The sequence below is a fragment of the Carassius auratus genome, chromosome 44 (assembly GCF_003368295.1).
Source record: "Carassius auratus strain Wakin chromosome 44, ASM336829v1, whole genome shotgun sequence".
NCBI classification, from domain to species: Eukaryota; Metazoa; Chordata; class Actinopteri; order Cypriniformes; family Cyprinidae; genus Carassius; species Carassius auratus.
The window spans coordinates 9,412,070-9,436,659 of record NC_039286.1 but is presented as its reverse complement, the minus strand read 5'-3'; the positions used below and the strand labels follow the sequence as shown (position 1 = coordinate 9,436,659).

Genomic DNA, 24,590 nt, shown 5'->3' with positions numbered 1-24,590 from the left:
CGAGAAGGGATTGTAAGTGGGGGGGAGTGAATTGCCGGGTGTGTGTGAACTTGGATGGGTTATATGCTGAGCCCAAATTCCTAATATGGGTCACCAAACTTGGGCTTCACTTCCCTTTTAACACTTTCTCCTGTATCTGCTGGACAATGACAGTCTGTGGTAACACAGTCAGACACAGCATGACGTTAGGTGCTGACTTAGGTGCCACACATCAGCATCGAAAAGAAGCAGAATACACGAAAGACCAAAAGTTTGCAACCAAATCTTCAGCTCGGCACATAACGTGTTAAATGGCCATTAATCTCACAAGCTGAAGATTTCACTTTCAGGAATACATTTAGTTAAAAAGTCTGTTTACACTTGATTAACAGACCATCCATTAAAGTCATAGTCCAGCAAGTGTATTTTTTATACGTATGTGTATATTTTATTTGTATGTACATTTATATTACATAATAAATTAATGTTAAACATTACATAATAATCAAGTATACATTATATATTTATATGTGTGTTACATCATGATTTTTTTTTCAGAATTCTTTGATGAAAAGAAAGTTCTAAAGAATGCCATTTACTTAAATAGAACTCTTTTCTAACAATGAAAAGCATTTACTGTAATTTTTTACCTTTTTATTTGTCATATGTTATTAAAGTAATTACTGAATTTTCTGGACTATAAGTCGCACCTGAGTATAAGTCGCATCAGTCCAAAAATACGTCATGATGAGGAAAAAAAAACATACATAAGTCGCACTGGACTATAAGTCGCATTTATTTAGAACCAAGAACCAAGAGAAAACATTACCGTCTCCAGCCACGAGAAGGCGCTATATGTCTTCAATGTAGACTACAGGAGCAGTGAGCAGCATAGAGCGCCCTCTGGCGGCTGTAGACGGTAATGTTTTCAATTGGTTCATGTCAAATTAATTTTGATAAATAAGTCGCACCTGACTATAAGTCGCAGGACCAGCCAAACTATGAAAAAAATGTATTTTTTTCCACTAAATATATTCCATGCATTATAAAAATTACATAATAATAATAATCCATAATAATAAGTTAATAATGATCATGTATCATATCTTATATCAAAAAATCAGGTTGTAATCCTCCTCTTTTCTTCAGCCACCTATGCTGCAGCTGTTCTCTTCCGGATCTCGGAGGACAAGAGTTCAGACTACAGGAAGCGTGTGTCGGTGGAGCTCACCCATTCCCTCTTCAAACATGACCCTGCAGCTTGGGAAATGGTGAATATAGTATTTATTCAGGAGTCACACACAGAGGTCACTCAATGAGTTCATTTCGATGAATGATTGTATGCAGTATCAATTTTTTGCAATCATAATGAAATAATTACATTGATATGGCTTAAATGATGACATACCTTTCAGTTATTGAAAATGAATGCAAACCAAATTGCCAATTCAACCCTGATTTGAAACAGTGTGCTTTTTTCCATTAATTCAGTTTGTTGGTTTCATTTAGGTTTCTTATACTGCAAACGGTTATATGACTGTCACATGCACTTGGATATTTTTTGCCATTTTTAGTGTGTAGATAAAAAATGGCTTAGAAAAGTGATGTTAGTTATCACAGAAAGTGTCATGTTACAACTTAGTTTGATATTTTCTAATGCAATAACATTCAAATCCACGTACGTGTGACTTGTGTCCAGAACGTTAGAAATACTTTTTGGGGCAACTGTGTAAAACTGTAAACAGTTATAAATGTAAATTAAAGCTGCAAGCAGCGATGAACGGGCCCTCGCACCCGGGCTCACCGCCATCGTGTGGCTTTAGTAAAAAGGTGAACGTTGAGAAATATGCATTTAATGTCCTAATTATAAGTTGAATATATCAAAGTATATCCCATATATGTGCCAATCTTCCTGTTGCCAGCAGGTGGCGCTATCATTATAATGGAATATTGGCCTTCAGATGTGTTCAGGCCAGGACTTTTATCAAACATGTGAAGTTTGGGGAAGATTGAACATTTTATGCTTGAGTTACAACAACTTCTCTTGCTGTGGCAAGACATCAAATTTTGTCATGGCGCCATGGAAACACCCTTTAACAAAAACTCAAGATCTCCAAAAGTTAACATTGCACAGGCGTTTAGATTAGACTGACCACAAAATATATGTTAATCTCAAAAAAATTATAGGAGTAGTTTGTCGCAGCCTAAAACATGTCACTTCCTGTTGCCAGCAGGTGGCGCTATTACTATAACTGAATATGTGCATGTAGATCTGTTAAGGGCAGAAGTCTTAACTAACATGTGAAGTTTGGCGCAGATTGGACATTGTATGTCTGAGTTACAGCAACTTCCTTTTCATCGCAATATATCAAAATTTGTCAGGCCGCCATGGACACATCCTTTAACGAAACCTCAAGATCATTGCAATTTAACAATGCAAAGGCCTTTAGATTACACTGACCAAGTTTGGTGAAGATCTGAATAAATCTCTAGGAGGAGTTAGTTAAAGTACAACCCCTGAAAATGACAAAAACAACACCAATTTTGCAGAGAAAATTCTAAATAACTGACTTCCTGTTGGGATTCGGATTTCGTACCAAGAGACTTTTTTGTAGGTATTGGTGTGTTACATGTGTGTACCGATTTTTGTACATGTACGTGAAACATAGCTCGAGGCACACTCCGTTGAAAGTGCATATGCACTCCGTTGAAAGTGTATAGGTGGCGCTATCGAGCCATTTTGCAACACCCAATGGAATATTTGCCTTCATATGTGTTCAGGCCAGGACCCTTATCACACACGTGAAGTTTGGGGAAGATCGGACATTTTATCCCTGAGTCATAACATCTTTTATTCCCATGGCGAGACATCGAACTTCGTCACGGCGGCATGGACACGCCTTTTAACAAAAACTCAAGATCTTCACAACTAAACATCACACAGGTCTTTAGATTAGACTGACCACAAAAAAGACATTGATGTCATAAAATTTCTAGGAGTAGTTTGTCGCAGTGTAAAATATGTAACTTCCTGTTGCCAATAGGTGGCGCTATGACTATAACTGAATATTGGCATGTAGATCTGTTCAGGTCAAGAGTCTTATCCAACATGTGAAGTTTGGGGCAGATTGGACATTGTATGTCTGAGTTACAGCAACTTCCTTTTTCATGGCGAAACATCAAAATTTGTCAGGCCGCCATGGACCCGCCCTTTAACGAAACCTCAAGTCCTTCGCAATTTATTATCGCAAAGCGCTTTAGATTACACTGACCAAGTTTGGTGTTGATCTGAATAAATCTCTAGCAGGAGTTCGTTAAAGTACAACCCCTGAAAATGGCAAAAACAACACCAATTTTGAAGGGAAAATTCAAAATAACCGACTTCCTGTTGGGATCCGGATTTCGTACCAAGAGACTTTTTTGTAGGTATTGGGGTGTTACATGTGTGTACCAATTTTTGTACATGTATGTGAAACATAGCTCGAGGCGCACTCCGTTGAAAGTGTATAGGTGGCGCTATAGAGCCATTCTGCCACACCCAGTGGAATATTGGCCTGAAGATCTGTTCAGGCCAGGACTCTTATCACACATGTGAAGTTTGGGGAAGATCGGACATCTTATGCCTGAGTTATAACATCTTTTATTCGCATGGCGAGACATCGAACTTCGTCGCGGCGCCATGAACAAGCCTTTTAACGAAAACTCAAGATCTTCACAACTGAACATCGCACAGGCCTTTAGATTAGACTGACCACAAAAAAGACATTGATGTCATAAAATTTCTAGGAGTAGTTCGTCGCAGCGTAAAATATGTCACTTCCTGTTGCCAATAGGTGGCGCTATGACTATAACTGAATATGGGCATGTCAATCTGTTCAGGTTTGGAGTCTCATCAAACGTGTGAAGTTTGGGGCAGATTGGTCATTGTATGTGTGAGTTATAGCAACTTCATTTTTCATGGCGAATCATCGAAATTCGCCAGGCCGCCACGGACACGCCCTTCAACGAAAAGTCAGGATCTTCGCAATTTAACATCGCAAAGGCCTTTAGATTAGGCATACCAAATTTGGTGTTGATTTGAAGAACTCTCTAGGAGGAGTTCGTTAAAATACAACACATGGAAATGACCAAAATTACACAAAATATGCTCATAATATTAAAAATAACCGACTTCCTGTTGGGTTTAGAATTTCGCTCCAAGAGTCTTTTTTGTAGGTATTGGTGTGTTACATATGTGTGCCAATTTTCGTGCATGTACGTGAAACATAGCTGGAAGGCTGTTGATTTTCTTGGTATAGGTGGCGCTGTCGAGCCATTTTGCCACACCCTCTTCTGAATCCTATATCAGACGAAAATTTTCACCAGGTTTGACGAGTGTGCAAAGTTTCATGACTTTTTGAGCATGTTAAAGCCCTCAAAAATGCGATTCATTCGGGAGAAGAAGAAGAAGAAGAATAATAATAATTAAAGCTGCAAGCAGCGATGAACGGGCCCTCGCACCCGGGCTCACCGGCAGCGAGTGGCTTTAGTAAATAGGTGAACGGTGAGAAATATGCATTTAAACTCATAAATATAAGTGGAATATATCAAAGTTTACTCCATATTTGTGCCAATCTTTGTGTTGCCAGTAGGTGGTGCTCTCTTTATAATGGACTATTGGCCTTCAGATGTGTTCAGGGCAGGACTCTTATTGAACATGTGAAGTTTGGGGAAGATCGAACAAATTATGCCTGAGTTACAACAACTTCTCTTGCTGTGGCGAGACATCAAAATTTGTCATGACGCCATGGACACGCCCTTTAACAAAAACTCAAGATCTCCACAAGTTAACATTGCACAGGCCTTTAGATTAGACTGACTACAAAAAAATACATTAATCTCAAAAAAATTCTAGGAGTAGTTTGTCACAGCATACAACATGTCACTTCCTGTTGCCAGCAGGTGGCGCTATGACTATAACTGAATATGGGCATGTAGATCTGTTAAGGGTAGAAGTCTTATCTAACATGTGAAGTTTGGGGCAGATTGGACATTGTAAATCTGAGTAACAGCAACTTCCTTTTTCATGGCGAAACATCGAAATTTGTCAGGCCGCCATGGACACGCCCTTTAACGAAACCTCAAAATCTTTGCAATCTAACATCGCAAATTCCTTTAGATTTAACTGACCAAGTTTGGTGTTGATCTGAATATATCTCTAGGAGTAGTTTGTTAAAGTACAACCCCTGAAAATGGCAAAAACAACACCAATTTTGCAGAGAAAATTCTAAATAACCGACTTCCTGATGGGATTCGAATTTCGTACCAAGAGACTTTTTTGTAGGTATTGGTGTGTTACATGTGTGTACCGACTTTTGTACATGTACGTGAAAAATAGCTCGAGGCACACTCCATTGAATTTGCATATGCACTCCGTTGAAAGTTTATAGGTGGCGCTATCGAGCCATTTTGCCACACCCAATGGAATATTGGCCTTCAGATCTGTTCAGGCCAGGACCCTTATCACACACGTGAAGTTTGGGCAAGATCGGACACTTTATGCCTGAGTTATAACATCTTTTATTCCCATGACGAGACATCGAACTTCGTCACGGCACCATGGAAACGCCTTTTAACAAAAACTCAAGATCTTCACAACTAAACATCACACAGGTCTTTAGATTAGACTGACCACAAAAAAGACATTGATGTCATACAATTTCTAGAAATAGTCTGTCACAGTGTAAAATATGACACTTCCTGTTGCCAATAGGTGGCGCTATGACTATAACTGAATATGGGCATGTAGATCTGTTCAGGTCAAGAGTCTCATCCAACATGTGAAGTTTGGGGCAGATTGGACATTGTATGTCTGAGTTACAGCAACTTCCTTTTTCATGGCAAAACATCGAAATTTGTCAGGCCGCCATGGACACGCCCTTTAACGAAATCTAAAGATCTTCACAATTTAACATCGCAAAGGGCTTAAGATTACACTGACCAGGTTTGGTGTTGATCTGAATAAATCTCTAGGAGGAGTTCGTTAAAGTACAACCCCTGAAAATGGCAAAAACAACACCAATTTTGAAGGGAAAATTCAAAATAACCGACTTCCTGTTGGGATCCGGATTTCGTACCAAGATACTTTTTTGTAGGTATTGGAGTGTTACATGTGTGTACCAATTTTTGTACATGTACGTGAAACATAGCTCGAGGCGCACTCCGTTGAAAGTGTATAGGTGGCGCTATAGAGCCATTCTGCCACACCCGGTGGAATATTGGCCTGCAGATCTGTTCAGGCCAGGACTCTTATCACACATGTGAAGTTTGGGGAAGATCGGACATTTTATGCCTGAGTTATAACATCTTTTATTCCCATGGCGAGACATCGAACTTCGTCGCGGCGCCATGAACAAGCCTTTTAACGAAAACTCAAGATCTTCACAACTGAACATCGCACAGGCCTTTAGATTAGACTGACCACAAAAAAGACATTGATGTCATAAAATTTCTAGGAGTAGTTCGTCGCAGCGTAAAATATGTCACTTCCTGTTGCCAATAGGTGGCGCTATGACTATAACTGAATATGGGCATGTCAATCTGTTCAGGTTCGGAGTCTCATCAAACATGTGAAGTTTGGGGCAGATTGGACATTGTATGTGTGAGTTATAGCAACTTCATTTTTCATGGCGAATCATCGAAATTCGCCAGGCCGCCACGGACACGCCCTTCAACGAAAACTCAAGATCTTCGCAATTTAACATCGCAAAGGCCTTTAGATTAGGCATACCAAATTTGGTGTTGATTTGAAGAACTCTCTAGGAGGAGTTTGTTAAAATACAACACATGGAAATGACCAAAATTACACAAAATATGCTCATAATATTAAAAATAACCGACTTCCTGTTGGGTTTAGAATTTCGCTCCAAGAGTCTTTTTTGTAGGTATTGGTGTGTTACATATGTGTGCCAATTTTCGTGCATGTACGTGAAACATAGCTGGAAGGCTGTTGATTTTCTTGGTATAGGTGGCGCTGTCGAGCCATTTTGCCACACCCTCTTCTGAATCCTATATCAGACGAAAATTTTCACCAGGTTTGACGCGTGTGCAAAGTTTCATGACTTTTTGAGCATGTTAAAGCCCTCAAAAATGCGATTCATTCGGGAGAAGAAGAAGAAGAATAATAATAATTAAAGCTGCAAGCAGCGATGAACGGGCCCTCGCACCCGGGCTAACCGGCAGCGAGTGGCTTTAGTTAATAGGTGAACGGTGAGAAATATGCGTTTAAACTCATAAATATAAGTAGAATATATGAATGTTTATTCCATATATGTGCCAATCTTCCTGTTGCCAGCAGGTGGCGCTATCATTGTAATGGAATATTGGCCTTCAGATGTGTTCAGGGCAGGACTTTTATCGAACATGTGAGGTTTGGGGAGGATTGGACATTTTATGCCTGAGTTACAACAACTTCTCTTGCTGTGGCGAGACATCAAAATTTGTCATGGCTCCATGTACACGCCCTTTAACAAAAACTCAAGATCTCCACAAGTTAACATTGCACAGGCCTTTAGATTAGACTGAATAAAAAAATACTTTAATCTCAAAAAAATTCTAGGAGTAGTTTGTTGCAGCGTAAAACATGTCACTTCCTGTTGCCAGCAGGTGGCGCTATGACTATAACTGAAAATGGGCATGTAGATCTGTTAAGGGCAGAAGTCTTATCTAACATGTGAAGTTTGGGGCAGATTGGACATTGTATGTCTGAGTTACAGCAACGTCCTTTTTCATGGCGAAACATCGAAATTTGGCAGGCCGCCATGGACACGCCCTTTAACGAAACCTCAAGATCTTCGCAATTTAACATCACAAAGGCCTTTAGATTACATTGAAGAAGTTTGGTGTTGATCTGAATAAATCTCTAGGAGGAGTTCGTTAAAGTACAACCCCTGAAAATGGCAAAAACAACACCAATTTTGAAGGGAAAATTCTAAATAACCGACTTCCTGTTGGGATCCGGATTTCGTACCAAGAGACTTTTTTGTAGGTATTGGAGTGTTACATGTGTGTACCAATTTTTGTACATGTACGTGAAACATAGCTTGAGGCGCACTCCGTTTAAAGTGTATAGGTGGCGCTATCGAGCCATTCTGCCACACCCAGTGGAATATTGGCCTGCAGATCTGTTCAGGCCAGGACTCTTATCACACATGTGAAGTTTGGGGAAGATCGGACATTTTATGCCTGAGTTATAACATCTTTTATTCCCATGGCGAGACATCGAACTTCGTTGCGGCGCCATGAACAAGCCTTTTAACGAAAATTCAAGATCTTCACAACTGAACATGGCACAGGCCTTTAGATTAGACTGACCACAAAAAAGACATTGATGTCATAAAATTTGTAGGAGTAGTTCGTCGCAGCGTAAAATATGTCACTTCCTGTTGCCAATAGGTGGCGCTATGACTATAACTGAATATGGGCATGTCAATCTGTTCAGGTTCGGAGTCTCTTCAAACATGTGATGTTTGGGGCAGATTGGACATTGTATGTGTGAGTTATAGCAACTTCATTTTTCATGGCGAATCATCGAAATTCGCCAGGCCGCCACGGACACGCCCTTCAACGAAAACTCAAGATCTTCGCAATTTAACATCGCTAAGGCCTTTAGATTAGGCATACCAAATTTGGTGTTGATTTGAAGAAATCTCTAGGAGGAGTTCGTTAAAATACAACACATGGAAATGACCAAAATTACACAAAAAATGCTCATAATATTAAAAATAACCGACTTCCTGTTGGGTTTAGAATTTCGCTCCAAGAGTCTTTTTTGTAGGTATTGGTGTGTTACATATGTGTGCCAATTTTCGTGCATGTACGTGAAACATAGCTTGAAGGCTGTTGATTTTCTTGGTATAGGTGGCGCTGTCGAGCCATTTTGCCACACCCTCTTCTGAATCCTATATCACACGAAAATTTTCACCAGGTTTGACGCGTGTGCAAAGTTTCATGACTTTTTGAGCATGTTAAAGCCCTCAAAAATGCGATTCATTCGGGAGAAGAAGAAGAAGAAGAATAATAATAATAATAATAATAATAATAATAAACAAAGCAGATACAAGAGGGTCCTCACACCATCGGTGCTCGGGCCCTAATAATAAAAAACAAAGCAGATACAAGAGGGTCCTCGCACCTCGGTGCTCGGGCCCTAATAAAAAACAAAGCAGATACAAGAGGGTCCTCGCACCTCGGTGCTCGGGCCCTAAAAACAAAGCAGATACAAGAGGGTCCTCGCACCTCGGTGCTCGGGCCCTAATGAGATGGATAGGATACATATATATATATATATATATATATAAAGGAGATGGATATGTCCTAATGAAAGTGAATTGGTGCCCACAGCATTTATTTGATCAAAAATACAGTAAAATCTGTAATGTTGTGAAAAAGTATTACCATTTAAAATAGCTGTTTTCTATTTGAATGTTTTAAAAAAGTAATTTATCGCTTTTCAGCATCATTCCTCCAGTCTTCAGTGTCACATGATCCTTCAGAAATCATTCTGATATACTGATTTGCTGATCAATTCATATATATATTTGGATATTTCCTGATATTTCAATGGTATCATATTTTTGTTTGTTATGAAAGAAACGTTTAATGAATGGGTTTGCATTCATATTCTTTCAGGCACATGCCGCCATGCCACTCGACCCTGGATATATACCAGATGGTGAGTTGAGAGCACAGTCCTTCTGCTTTAGTACACACCACCACACACTGCTTATTTATCTGGCACATCTCGCTGCATTAAAGTGAAGGGCATTACAATAAAATGCCACATGACAAATGAGTTATGGCATGCGTGTGCATGTGAGAGAAGGGTCAAAGACGAAAAGATAAAGTGAGACAGTCATTGAATTCACATTTTTATCAAGCGCAAGAGTGGTTTGATTGTGTTGTTGTCAGTCCGTCCCGCGAACAGACAGAATAACATTTATGGGTACGTTAGGGATGCGATGTGCTGTTCACTCGTTCGTCAAAATTGGAAATAAAAAACAACCTACTGAAACCTGGTCGACCTGTTTTGATCCTGTTACACAAATATTTCACACACTGATACTGTTCAGACATAAAATATCTGAAGAACACCCCACAGTTTGTAAAAATTAGCAGAAATGCACTTACAATGAAAGTCTAAAATAAATGCATCTGTATGGAAAACTTAACTTTTAAATTATATGTCATGAAAGCAATAGACTATAAACGAATTCTGAATGAGAATGTAAGAATGATGTTCAATAAATTATTTTTTTATGATGAATAATGAAGATGCTGCTTCATATAATGATTAAAGATCTTCAGAATAAGAATGTTTTGTTCCCTGCAGGTCTATAAAAAAATCTACTGAAAAAAAAAACATCCGTAATATTTTGTCTTGTACAAAACAAACATTATGTTCCATGCACTATTATACATATGACGTGAAGTTTGAGGATTAGGGTGTTTTTCCATCTGATTCTTCAGGCGTTTCTGCTCTGGCCTCAGGGTGTGTGTGTGTGTGTGTGTGTGTTTCTGCCTGAATGTGGCAGTTGGATTCATTGAATTAGTTCATCTGAAATCCCCCTCGGTCACTTACACTTTATTAACCAGCACTCGATCAATGTCAAGGGTCCTCCGTTATGTGAAAATGCTTCAAGTACTGTAGATGTTTTTATTCTTTTTCACATTTTCTATTCAAGGCAATGATGCTATGCACACTGTTTACACTGATTTTACCATGGTTAAAAGATTTCAGGCACTCTGCTTTACTTCTGTACATCTCATTAGTGAACACGCATGACTTTGAGCAGATTAGTGCTTTTATAAAAAGGCAGCAAATATGATGTTCAATGAATAATTAAATGTATTATTAATAATACTACAAATATTCAAATACCTTGTAATAATTTATTTAGTTGGACTGTCAATTTAATGTGTTAAAATATAATTAAAAAACAACAGACTGAGTAATTTACACATTTAACCATGCTGTTTTTACAAACCTATAATTATAAAAATAATTATCTATATATAATTTGTTGTATAGTATATAAATATAAATATTATATAGTGTGTGTGTGTGTGTATATATATATATATATATATATATATATATATATATATATATATATATATATATATATATATATTCAACAATTTTTATAAAATTAAAATTTTAACCGTTTGTTAAAGGAAAGGAAAGGAAAATTATAGTATTTACATTTACATTAAGCAGACGCTTTTATCCAAAGCAACAGTATTATTTAAATATAATAATATTATAATGTTCATATATATATATATATATATATATATATATATATATATATATATATATATATATATATATATATATATATATATATATATATATATATAGTCTATATATATATTATATTAATGTCAATATTTTAGATATTTTTACAAAATATAAAATATATTACATTATATACAATATTTCAGTGTAATTGTACAGTGTGATTTACTACAATGTTTATATATCATTAAATTTAATCTGTATTTTATTATAACATTCATATATTATTTATACAAACTATATAGCATTATTCACAATTATAATAAATATACACTATAATATGTCATATAAAATTCTTTATATATGTCACATTAGTTAGTCAATGCATTAAACTTACAATGAAATACGTTTTTATTAACAATGTAACAAGTAATTATTATGAAATATTTTTCTTTAAATAATAAAATATAAACAACAAAGACGAAAACAATTGAAATATGTTATGTTTACACATAATTACTGTAACTTTAGCTGATCTCTCTCTTTCTCTCTCAGATCTGGATGCAGTTTACCCTCCATACGGTTACTCTGATTTACACATGGACGGCCTCCCGCTGGACGCTGAGCTACATGAGCAATACATGCCAGAAATGACCTATGACCCTCGACAGGTGTACCCAAATCCCCTCTAACAACACTGCCAGCAGGTTAGTGTGCACACGCTTCCCTGACGTACAATTCAGAGTCTCTAGTTATGAGTCAACACAACATTATCCTGTTTGTGATTTTCTGAACGTGTGATTCCTGAATAAAACGAATCTCATCAAAGATGTTCCTCTCAGTCTTCAGGTCAAATGAAGTGGATGATGATGAAGACCCCAAACCAGTTTGTTCCCTGCAAAAAAAAAAAAAAAAAAAAAAAAACATGCCTGAACTGTGCAGTGCTTGAATAAAAGAAGAACAAAACACTCGACTTGCTTTAGTTCACCACCGGTCTGTTTGTGATGTGAACTCCAAGCACTGCCTAACTCATCTTGTCATCTTGTGCTGCTAACAGAGTGACAAATCCTGAAAGTGTGGTGACGCGATCAGCATGTGATCATAACATGTACATTTGGTACTTTATATTGTTTGTCCAAAGATATCCAGACAACTCCATCCTAGAAATGTAGCATTAGCTAGCTAGCGGCTCGGCCACACGAGGGTTCGTTTTCCTTTGCGTTCTGTGAATTTGTGGCATTGCTACTGAGTAGAAAACAAGTATAAAAGCAACAACAAAACATGCATCTAAAACAGAAACCTGTTTGTATTTTCATAATCTCACTATTATACGAAGACATTTGTCCTGCCTTTTTCTGGTACTTAAGAAAACTGCAAACCTCTACTAACAGATCAAGGGCAGAATTTCTTCTGTTTTCATTCTTTCTTGCATTTTTTTTAATATGTTTAAGAGACAAACTGATATTCAGTTGGAAGAGAAAGTTTGGGGTGTGTGATTTCATGTAAAGACATTTTAGGAGGCATTAATGGATGATATAGATCTGTAAACGTTAATCTCAGCTATAATTTACAAAAGTATTTGGACACAAATTCCTAATAAACCAATAAAATATGAATGCCAGTGGTTTTGAAATGAAAGTCTCAGTAAGCACATACAAGTGTCCAAATACAGTCGGTCAGTTTATTTTCTGTAGATTTTGTTTTTTAATGACTGCTGTCATGCAACAACATTATAAATCCCAAAATAATTGTAGGATTCATAGATTTACAGGTATGTCAGAGTTGCTTAATTAAATAAGTACAATGTGTGGCCACATTTGTAGTATATTTCAGAGAAATCTAATACACAGTGACTGTAAAATGACCATTTGTTTTTCTTTCAGTGATATTACTGTAATAGGGAACATGATGTCATTATCCTGAATTTTTTTTTGGCATGATGATCATTTAGCTTTGTTATTTTCATTATACTCTTAAATGATGGTATATTACTCTTTATTAAGACCAAATACAATGTACTGTTTAACAAATGAATAATTTGCATTACAGTGATTGCTTTTCCCACCTTGCAATCTTGAGTCACCCTTAAACTTTCGATACAAAACAGTTCAATTATTATTACACAGCAGTCTGGAACACTTTATTCCGATTGGTCAAAATATTGTCTGTTTATGACTGGTTGAATACATTATTCTTTATTTGTTTACTCCAGACTATTTGCTCTCTTGTGCCCTCTTTAAATAATATCCTTTAGACTTTAAATATTTTTTATACAAAACTATATTGTTTTACATCATTGTACATAGATATAAATGTGCTGATCTTGTTTTGAATGAGATTTTTGTGGTCAGTTGACTGATTATAAACATGAATTTGAAAGGCTAAATGAATTTGAAAGACATTAAAATCTGTGTGAAGTGTGATCGCTGATTGATGAAACTGCAGTCATTATTGAGCATTATTTATTAACTGTAATTATAATGGAGAATTTAGCTTCTTAAGTACAAATCTGCCTGCCATCTGTTGGTATATAAGGAACATGTATGTGCCAAATGTAATAGTAGTTATTGATAAAGGCTATTCTGGTACGGTTGCCTCTGTTATGCTCAAATCTTTTAATCTTTTAATCATCTTAAATGAATAGTTCACCCAAAAATGTAAATTTGCTGAGCATTTACTCACCCTCAGGTCATCAAAGATATGGATGAGTTTGTTTCTTCCTCTAAGCAGCTTTGGAGAAATTTAGTTTTTCATCACTGCTCACCAATGGATCCTCTGCAGTGAATGGGTGCCGTCAGAATGAGTCCAAACAGCTGATAAAAACATCACAATAATCCACAAGTAATCCACATCACTCCAGTCCATCAGTTAATTGAATTGAAGTGAAAAGCTGCAATAAAGTCATCTTGTCTGAATTGGGAGAGAAATATGCACAGATCAAGCTCTGTTTACAAGCAATTAATAATAATAAAATCACTGCTTTAAAAATGGTTCTAAACAAACATGTTGGTGGATTTGGATGTCAGAGGAGAACAGAGGATGGACTTTTTCACTGAATTATTATAGGATCATATTTTGGCCAGGAGAAACAGTTTGAAGTTAAAAACGTCTTGATGGATTTGTTTCTTACAAACACGCAGCTTTTCCCTTTACAAGATATTAACTGATGGTCTGGAGTGGTGTGGATTACTTGTGGATTACTGTGATGTTTTTATCAGCTGTTTGGACTCTCATTCTGATGGCACCCATTTACTGTAGAGCAAGTGATGTACAGTAATGCTAAATTTCTCCAAATCTGTTCTGATGAAGAAACAAATTCATCTAAATCTTGGATGGCCCGAGGGTGAGTAAATATTCAGCAAATGTTCATTTTTGGGTGAAACTAGTCCTTTAAAATTAAATCAAATATTTTGCAATTGTCACATTGATTTGCCTTCTCTTCTTCTGCATATTTAGTGACAATTACACTCCTGATGATGCTGTCATCATATAGTAAAAAACAAAAAACAAATAGTTCACGGAATGTCAACAGGAAGTCACAGTGAATATGCATTTTTACTGAACATTTTTAGTTTGACTGTTTTTGTTTGTTTTCAAATAAATAAAATGAATTCTATTAACCGTCTCACTTGACTTTTATCCAAGGAGAAACAACTAAAATCATAAATTTGATTGGACTGTGTACAAAAAATATATATATATATATATTGTTTCATAATAATTTGAATGACTCCTTTACTGATCATCTGTTAAGCACGTTTGGCCAGAGGCTGCATAAATGTTGGATACCATCTTAATAATAAAATGTAAATTGCATGCTTATCCAGGCTTGCATTTACTATTTCATTAAAGTAGTTATTTGTATAGACACTCAGGCTTAGGGATACCTGGTGCATTTGATCTGATCACCTCCTTTAACACACACATCATTTAACCTGTTATCTGAAGAAGGTTTGGTCTTCGAGTCTTTCTTCATAGTCCAGCCCAAATGAAGAAAATGCATTTGTGAAAAAAGTACTAAATAAAAACGTGTCAGTATGTTCTATATATGTTTACCAGCCAAACTGTAATAGACAATTCGCTTTGTTTCCTGTGCAGTTTATGCTCATATGACACAAATAATGAATAGAAATTCTTATGAATCAGGATAATATAAGCCACAGAATCCATGTAATTTAATGCATCCTATAGCACCATCACGTGGCAGAATTTGGCATTACTGGTAATAACACTCCTGGGATTGAGTTCGTATCATAAAATAAATACATTTGAATCTCCTGCATGAAATATGATGCAAACGAAGCAAAAATGCAACTGAGCTTGACAGCCGTATTTTGTATATAAAAGTCAGTTTCAGTAACACGATCGTAAGAAGTATATATATAATTACGAAACATATATTAATAAAAAAAAAAGATATCTTAAAAATCCATACGATACATTTTAGCGGAGTATAATTATAATAAAACTCTAGTAGAAACTCTAATAGAATAAACCCCAAGCACTCAGATTTTAGCTGCTTTGCGTGCTATTATTCAATAAAAGCTCCTTTTTTTTATCAATAATGAAAACTTTCACGCCGAGGTGTACAGTGACGTAATTTCCGTTATGTACGGGGGAGCAAATCAAGGCGATTGACGCGCGAGATCATGTATGACGGGAGCCCGGTTTGCAAAAACATCGGACATTGCGGAAAAAAAGTAGGCACACCCATCGTATTATTTCATCACATAAACACGTTATGTCGGGTTCACACGACGGAATATTTTCTTCACGCGCAGTCGGCTGGAAGCGTCCTGACGCGATGGACGCACCTGGAGGCCAAGCTAAGCTAAGGCTAAAGTCCAGTTAACACACAATCAAATAAATGTGCAAATAAAATACGGGATGTGCATTTAAATGTCAATTGACGATTTTCTAGTCAATTAAATTATTTGAAAAGAGTATGTTATACGGGTTAAATGGCCTTAGCCTGCAGGCCCTGTTGTTTACATACTAACTGCATGTTATTATTATTTGTATTTACATTTTTACATGGATGCTCCATTAATTCATTGTACAGTATACTGCTAACTTTATTCTATCAATCATGCGCATCATAAATGCGGACATCCCGGATATATTTGACGCTTATAATTATAGTTAATATGGTTTCTATTCATTTTTTTTTCTAAAGCAACAGAAAAAAAAAAAAACACGGATGAGATCTGTTCAGATGTTTTATATCTGAGCTCTAGTGTTTTGTCTACTTATTAAATACAGAGGTTTCTGATTAATAACAGTAGAGTATGGATCAGTATCTTTTTTTTACAAGGTCAGAAAACTGCGGATTCGATACAATCTTGTATAATATAAAAATAATACATGTTTATGTAATGATAAACGTCGGGGTTGTCTGATTTATTACAGAAATGTGAAACATATTCTGTATATAAACACCACTGTTCAGCCTATTTATTTTTCCAAATATTTGTTTGGAATTTGGAATCGAAGTAAATTGATCAAAAGTGACTGTAAATACGTTTGTAATCTTACGAAGGTTTTCTGTTTTGCATAAATGCTGTTCTTTTGAACTTTCTTTTCATCATAGAAAAAAAAAATGTAGCACTGTTTTCACACAAATATGAAGCTGCACAACTTCAACGTTGATAATAATAAATAAATAATTCAGCTTTGCATCACAGGAATAAATTACATTTTATAATGTATTCAACTAGACAACAGATATTTGAAATTGTAAATATATTTCACAGTATTTCTGTTCTTACTGTAGAGCCTTGGAAACCTCCTTTAAAAACAATATATATACATATATAAAGATGGCTGGAAAAATGACCTCATTTTTAAAACGTTTGATTTATGCTTTAATTTGCTGTTTCTTTAGGTAGCTGTCTTCATGAAGTTTTATGTGTCACACTTTCAGCTGTAATCACCGGACAGAGATCCAAGATGCCCATTCCTCCCCCTCCACCTCCAGGTGGACCCCCTCCTCCGCCCACCCTTAGCCAGGTAAGGACTCAAGTTGTCTGGTAACTTTATTGGGAACTGCACAGCTTTACCTCAAAAATATTTGCAGTATGCTTAATTCCTTTTTAATTCGCTTTTCGTCAGACAAGCACAAGCCCTCCCAAGCTGAGCCGAGATGAAGCGAAGGGCCGAGGGGCGTTGCTCTCTGATATCTGCAAAGTGCCCAAGTTGAAGAAAGTTGGCATTGTCAATGACAGGAGTGCCCCTATGATTGAGAGTAAGTAGAAAGCAAAAGCCCAAATATTTTTTAATGTGCTGCTGAGGTGAAATTGTTTTTTTATTTTTCAAATTCTAGTGATATTTGGATAAGGTTTAGTTCAACTCATAAAAATCATGCAAAGCCAAGGCACTCGAGGATGAGTAAAATATAAAACCCCTCGTTTCACCCTGATGAAGACTTCTTAGCCAAAATGCATTGGTGTGCGATCATAGGTGATTGTACATTTACTTAAATAGATAGTTCGCCCCAAAGTAAAAAAACAAAACAAACAAAACATTTTTTTTTATATCTACTTGCAAAACTGTTCAAAAGTTTGGGGTCTTTATATTCTTGAAAGAATTGTCTTCTGCTCATCAAGACTGCATATATATGATAAAAATGCATTAAAAACTGTTTGTTTGTCTGTTTGTTTGTTTTTTAGAGGCGAAAGGAAGTGGCGGAGGTGTGTCTGGTGGTGGAGGGTCTTCTGCACCGGGTCAGCCAGTGGGAGGGCTGTTTCAGGGTGGAGTCCCAAAATTGCGATCTGTAGGAGGTGTGTTGATTGTTACAATTTTTTGGTTTTTAATCTATTTAAAGGAAAACTTTTTACACCCTCTGTTGTTTATAGTTCATATAGTTCACACTCCTAAATATTTTTCCCAAAGGATCTTTCAGTGAACAGTGCTTAAAAGAAAAAATTCTTAATGAGGAACAGCTAAAGAAACTTTTTCGACTATAAAGAACCTTTTGTGGAATGGAAAGGTTCCATGGATTTTAAACAGATAGTTCATCCAAAAATGTTGATTATCCGGTGATTTACTGACCCTCAAAGCCATCCTAGGTGTAAATCTTTCTTCAGACGAATACAAACTGAGTTATTAAAAAAATGTCTTGGCTCTTTCAAGCTTTATTATGGCAGTGAATGGTTGTCAAGTTTTTAAATCAATTATAAAGTAAATCCATCCATCATAAAAATGATGATGAATAAAAGCCTTCTGAATTAAATCATTTTTATTTTTGGGATAAGCTACTCCTTTAAAGATTCTTCATGGAAACATAGATCCCAATAAAGAAACTTTTCAGATTTCCAGTGTACAGATTTCCCACTTTAGGGTTTTCACAAAAATGTGTTTGTTCATTCTGCAGTGATCATTGCGTACAAAATATGATTCATATTAGAGTATTGTGCCAGTGTTTCTCAGATACGCAAAGGGTGTTTCCTCAAATGAACGCAAGCCTTGTAATTATGGTTGGTTCTGATGTTGAACCGGTTGTGTTACAGATGGTTCTGCAGGCAGGTCTGCGTTGCACCATCCTGGGACTCGTTCTGCTGCCCCTCGCCCACCCAGCGGTCACGATGACCCCGACAGTCCCTCTCAGCAGGCCTCCCCCCGGAGTCTGGCCGTTCCCAAAGACCGTCCCTCCCTGATCTCTCCCGTTCCCCCAGTGGAGGCAGCAGCCCCTCTACAGGCATGAGGCACAGCTCCTCAGCCCCCCCTCCGCCACCCCCAATGTCCCGGCGTGGAAACGCTCCTCCTGCCCCGCCGCAGAAAGCCACAGCTCCCTCATACAATCGTGAAAAGCCACTTCCGCCGACTCCAGGGCAGCGAGGACCCTCTCCAGCACCGATGCGTGAAAATGCTCCGCCTCCACCTGTGAAACCTCCTCCGTCTCCAGCGAGCAGCCGCTTGTCTTCATCTTCTTCTTCCCTGGCCCCGCCTCCGCCCCCGTACCGTCAGCAGTCTGGGGTTTCCAATGGCCCCTCCAGTCCTGTGAACGAGGCGGCCCCCGAACTGCCCCAGAGACACAACTCACTCAGCAAGAAACCTTCAGCAGGTGGACACACACCGACACGAGGACATGCTCCACCTCCACCACCGTCACCCACCCCACAGGCTGCCAGACCCCCGCCTCCGGCGAGAGAGCCCCCGGGACGAGGAGCAGGTGAGCTCTACTTACAGTCTGTAATCTGGTGGATCCAGAGAAAATGATTACTCTGTGACTTTTCTCTAATTTACTCAAATTAATCATTTTTGTAGAAGATTTTTTGGTTTTAAAAAAGTACTGTAAGCTCACCAAGACTTCATTTATTTGATCAAAAATACAGTAAAGACAGTAATATTGTGAATTGTTATTACACATATAAATAAACTCTTTTCAACTTTAATATATTATAAAATGCAGAAATACAAAGCTGTGTTTTCAGCATCATTACTCCAGTCTTCAGTGTCACGTGATCCTTCAGAAATCATGCTGACTTGCTGCTTAAGAAACATCTCTCCTTATTATCAGTGTTGAAAGAGTCTTGAGACTTTTATTTTTCTGAGTTATTTGATGAATACAAATTTCAACTTAACAGCATTTATTTGAAATGTTAATATTTTGTACCGTAATAAATTACTTTTGTTCAATTTAATGCATCCTTGTTAAGTAAAAGTATTGACATTACTATTATACTTAAATAAAAATAAAACACCAAATATTTAAACCATACTGTTCTTCTAGAGCTATTCACACAAAATAAATAGTCATTAGGTCTTTTTTAATTTGCGTAATTCACAAGGAGTATTTTAAAGCTGTTTGTTGTCTCTTTTCTAATATGTCTATCACTGTGACCACATCTCTCAGTTTCCACCTAGGACAACATAAAAGCACTATACATGCAGTCTATGATTCAGGCGCTTTATTCTGAATTATGATGACTATTGTGTGAGGAAGTCCTTCATAATTTAGCACAAAGCTGTTGTATGGCTTCAGAAGAGTTGAACTATGGTGCATGAGAATTGTATTGATATTTATCTTTCTGTTGTTTGCTTGACTTTCTCAACATGATTGTCTTTACTAGCTCCTCCAGTTCCTGGGCAGCCGTCACGAAACGGCCGTGATGCCCCACCTCCGCCTCCACCTCCTTACCGGACTCACGGCACTGCCTCGGATGTCCCGAGCCGAGGCAAGCCCCCACCTCCCCCCTCCCGCACCCCAGCCGGACCCCCGCCCCCTCCCCCGCCCATCCGCAATGGACATACTTCCATTTCCCGTTCCTTTGTAGGTGAGTCATTCATGCTCGCTCTCAACCCACACCTGCCCTCACATCCTCATTTCAACATCCTTCCTTCATATAGAGAGGATGGTGATTTCTCCAAATTGAAACTAGCACTGCGCTTGTCCTGTAGGGCAAGAGATGGTTTGTCATGTGGCCAGAAACTCTATTTAGCTGGCCAATCCGAGCACACCGCGCTTTTCAGAGCGACAAGCTTTGTAAAAATCATCGCATTTCAGAAAGCGGGGCATAGAGGAGCAACAATAACGTACATTATGTGGAAAATGTTTTTTTTTTTGTTGTTGTTGTTGTTGTTTTTACCTCAGCCACATAAAACAATTCATTACACCAAATACACAAAATAATTTTATTTTTAGCAACTTCATATGACTTCATATACATTCATATGAATGTATGTCATTTACATTTGTTCACAAATGAAGATTGTCCAGAGTTACATAAGAACGAGGAGAGATAAAAAAAAAAAAAAACTATTGATCATAAATAATAAGACTGTGTTATTAATAAATATTTAATAAAAAAAAAATTTAAATGCTAGACAAGTTTCACTCTTTTTTTTACATAAATAGAGAAGCAAATTTTGAAAAGACCTACATTACTTTTGAAATGTTTGGGTCATTAAGTTACCTCCAGCTCCAATGCCGCAGGTATTTGATCAAAAATACAGTAAAAACAACAATATTGTGAATAATTATTTATATTTAAGCCTTCAGATTTGCTGCTCAAGAAAAATGTATTGTTAAACATTAAACTTTTGCGGAATAAAATAATTTCCTTAAAAAAGTCTTACTGACCCCAAACTTTGCATGGTAGTGTACATTGTTATATTCGTTTAGAAAATTCTATACAAATATTCCTTTTTATTTGTCTCTTCCAACAGATGATTTTGAGTCCAAGTATTCGTTTCATCCTCTGGATGACTTCCCTCCTCCAGAAGAGTATAGACACTTCACTAAGATATACCCAAGCAAAGCTAACAGAGGTAAGTCCCAGCAAATGAACAGTTAGACCTAGCAGTTTGGTTCAAACCACACAAGCTTCAACAAATGCATGTAACGCATCTGACAGTGAGCACAATCTGCTTCGATCACTCGTATGCTCTCATGTGCTTGTGTAAAGACAGCTGCTGCATGCTTTTCATCTTTTATCGCACAACTTTGCCTGATGGCTTCAATTCTGGTGCTGTTCACCAGGGAAGAATACCCTGATTTTTGATCTTGGACTCATATGTGTTTCTGTTTGTTTGGCAGTAATGAGAGGAGCCCCTCCTTTGCCACCTGTTGGGAGGTAAACACTGTGACCAGTTGCCCGGACTCCGCCATCGACGAGGGTTCCTCATTCAGACCCATACGCTCATAAACAGACAATCTCACATGCGCATCTAAAGACACAAAGCCTGCACCTTATTAACAATCATTCCCCCATCGGATAACGTTCCTCTACATCAAGCAAACTCCATTCTATCACTTTTGTCTGGTGCGGAAGGTCACCGTTGCTCAGAAAAGAGTGAGATTAGGGAAAGTATTGCATTCCATCATCAATGACGGTTTTTTTTTTTTTCTCCTTTTGAAATTTTAATAATTGCACATTTGGTTGGATGTGCACTGAGAGCCGGAAGTGGCCGTCAGAGCCTGTATGTAAGTAAAGCATAGCACTTGAGATGGGAACAGAAAGCATGTCCCTGGAAAATGTCTTAACTACTGCGTCAGGCAACATGTTCAAGGTTTTGTTGTTAATTTTTCCTCTCAGTCACCACCCCATGTTATGCACTGTGAATAACGCGTCACTCAGAGTAGATCGTGTCTGAGTGTGAGCTGAACTGTCCTAACTGTTACTGCTTTAGATGTTTTTGTCTTTTGTCCTGGTCGTGCCGTTTCAGGGAACAGCCATTACCTTTAAGTTCTCTCAGGGGGTTTGTTGGGACTTCATTACCCTCCGGTAAGGTTGTGAACAAAAAAAGTCCGAAAGTGCCAACAGATGCTCTGCCATTAATAAATCAGCATGGCTCCTTTAGTCGTGACACGCATCCTCCTTTGGGAACCGGTAGGTCGATTGCTTTTTATCGTTTGTCCTAAAGATGGACCATGGGATTTTTTCAGGTTCGGAGTTGTCGTCATTCAATATGCATCGCACTCTGTGCCGTAAACTTACCTGCATTTTGAATCCTGGCTTTTCTGTCATTTTCCCGCTACGGGACGGCACATTATGTTTGAAAGCAGGTCATGTCCACATGCTGTCTACAGACTGGTTTTGTGCAGCGTTGTGTCAAAGACAGCCTTTGATGGAGCGTTTCAGCCATTTATGAAATTGTTCTAGGATTTTTATCACTTTGCAAAAATTCAAAAGTTCAGTGCATGCTGCTGCTTGGGACAGACCTCCAATATAAACGTTAGGTAAATTTGCATGTAAAGCCGTGAAATAGCTTTCTGTATTGCTTCATTTTCTTCTGTTTTTTAACAATGCATCTGCTGTTCAGATGACAGGACCGTGACCAAGGGTTCTTGAACGGTTGTCTTGTACGTTATAGTATTGCTGCAGAAATGTGGCAACTAGTCATTTCATTAAAGTCATGTTCAACTAACTGATGTTTGCATTCAGCCAAGCCATGCATGCAGACACAGACATCCCAGTTTCTCCACACCTTGTTCAGTGTCAGATCGTTAGATCTTCCTGTTTGTTCATGTTTATTCTCCAGAGAACAGTCTGCAGTTCAGATCTGCAGAAAAACGAACTTTCTCATAAATGGAGTGTAGATTAGACGGACCGTTTTTTGTCCCTCTTTGTTCTTCTGCCTTACATTTACTGATTAACGTGTCGGTACGGGATTTGTAAAAAAAAGAAAGAAAAGGAAACTTGTGTATTTACAAGTACATAGAGAGATATGGTAGTGATAGTGATTAATCTATTTTTAAGTTGTAAAAAGCTTGTAATATAGTAAATAATTTCAGGCAAACATAGGTTTCAAATTAAGTCTCGGACTAATCGTTACTTGATGGAATGTCCTCGTACATGAATATGAATATGAGGATGTTTTCTTAGACTAATACTTGTCGCTACTCGCCTACTGTCTGCCAGCAGGGGTCAGTGTACATGTCTTTAGACGAGCATAACTTACTCACATTGAGAGAGAGAGAGAGAGAGAGAGAGGACTGTCATTGTCACCATCCCATGCTTAACTAAAGTCTGTCCACACCTGTTGAAATAAAGCTGAGGAAAAAACACGCTCAAAGAATGCCTGTGTCGTTTTTCAGGGGCAGACTTTGACATAATAGAGGTTTTACCAATCCTGAATGAAACAAATACCTTCAGTATGAAAAAAAGGAAGGATATGAGCAGTTCTTACCAAATAAAGCCTTCATCCATGTGATGATTTCTATCCCTAAAAGAACTGGTCTGTCATCTGAAAATCCTGGACCAAAACGAGGACCTGTACAAGCAGTACTTCACCTGGAGGGAACAGTTTGTTTTCAACGGAAACATTATTTGGTCTTGAACAGACCTGTTGGATTTGCAATCATATTAGAAGGAATAAGCGATACAAATCAGTCAAAGATCTCAACAGCTGGTTCTGGGGTCAAAGGCACTTTAAGAGATGCTGAGTGAATGGGTGGTGAGGGATGAGTAATGACAATTTTCAATTCATTTGGTTTTAAAATGGCCAACCACAACCGACGGAGTAGAGACTGTGGGCCTTAAAAAGAAGTGAACCATTTCATTGCATTGTGTCTTCATGTCATAAAAAAGGAGCAAAATCATAACTATTCAGAAAAATCTCTACAGGACATTCTTACTTTTTAAAGTGAAAAGCTAGTATTTAGTCCGAAACATTTATTAAATTATTAGTTTTCAAAATGTATATGCCTCATGCCTTAATGCCAAGATCTCATCACTATCGCTGCTCATGAATTGTTCATTGATCGCTGGATGACAAGTTTTGTGCCTATAGTCATTCATAAATTTCTACTTGCCTGAATGGTTTTACACATAGGCCTACACATAAATAATAATAATAATAATAATAGGGTAGTTATATTGTCCTTGGTTAA

At 37.6% G+C, this 24,590-nt stretch overlaps 2 protein-coding genes across 2 annotated transcripts in view; both read left to right on the top strand.

The window, feature by feature from the left end:
* Nucleotides 1-12,155, top strand: part of LOC113062412 (junction plakoglobin-like) — a 68,486-nt gene extending 56,331 nt beyond the window's left edge. Inside the window, exons 13-16 of the mRNA XM_026232244.1 lie at nucleotides 1,129-1,250; nucleotides 9,649-9,691; nucleotides 11,813-11,964; nucleotides 12,100-12,155. Coding sequence (XP_026088029.1) covers nucleotides 1,129-1,250; nucleotides 9,649-9,691; nucleotides 11,813-11,949 — 302 coding nt within the window. The 3' untranslated portion in view covers nucleotides 11,950-11,964; nucleotides 12,100-12,155. The remainder of the gene's footprint in view (nucleotides 1-1,128; nucleotides 1,251-9,648; nucleotides 9,692-11,812; nucleotides 11,965-12,099) is intronic.
* Nucleotides 12,156-15,836: 3,681 nt separating this feature from the next.
* On the top strand, nucleotides 15,837-23,767 carry LOC113062411 (WAS/WASL-interacting protein family member 2-like). The gene is given in 9 exon segments (XM_026232243.1): nucleotides 15,837-15,957; nucleotides 17,142-17,266; nucleotides 17,369-17,501; nucleotides 17,926-18,036; nucleotides 18,766-18,870; nucleotides 18,873-19,427; nucleotides 20,329-20,532; nucleotides 21,425-21,526; nucleotides 21,795-23,767. Coding segments are annotated over 8 exon segments (1,311 nt in total). The 5' UTR covers nucleotides 15,837-15,957; nucleotides 17,142-17,206; the 3' UTR covers nucleotides 21,836-23,767.
* The last annotated feature ends 823 nt before the right edge of the window (nucleotides 23,768-24,590 follow it).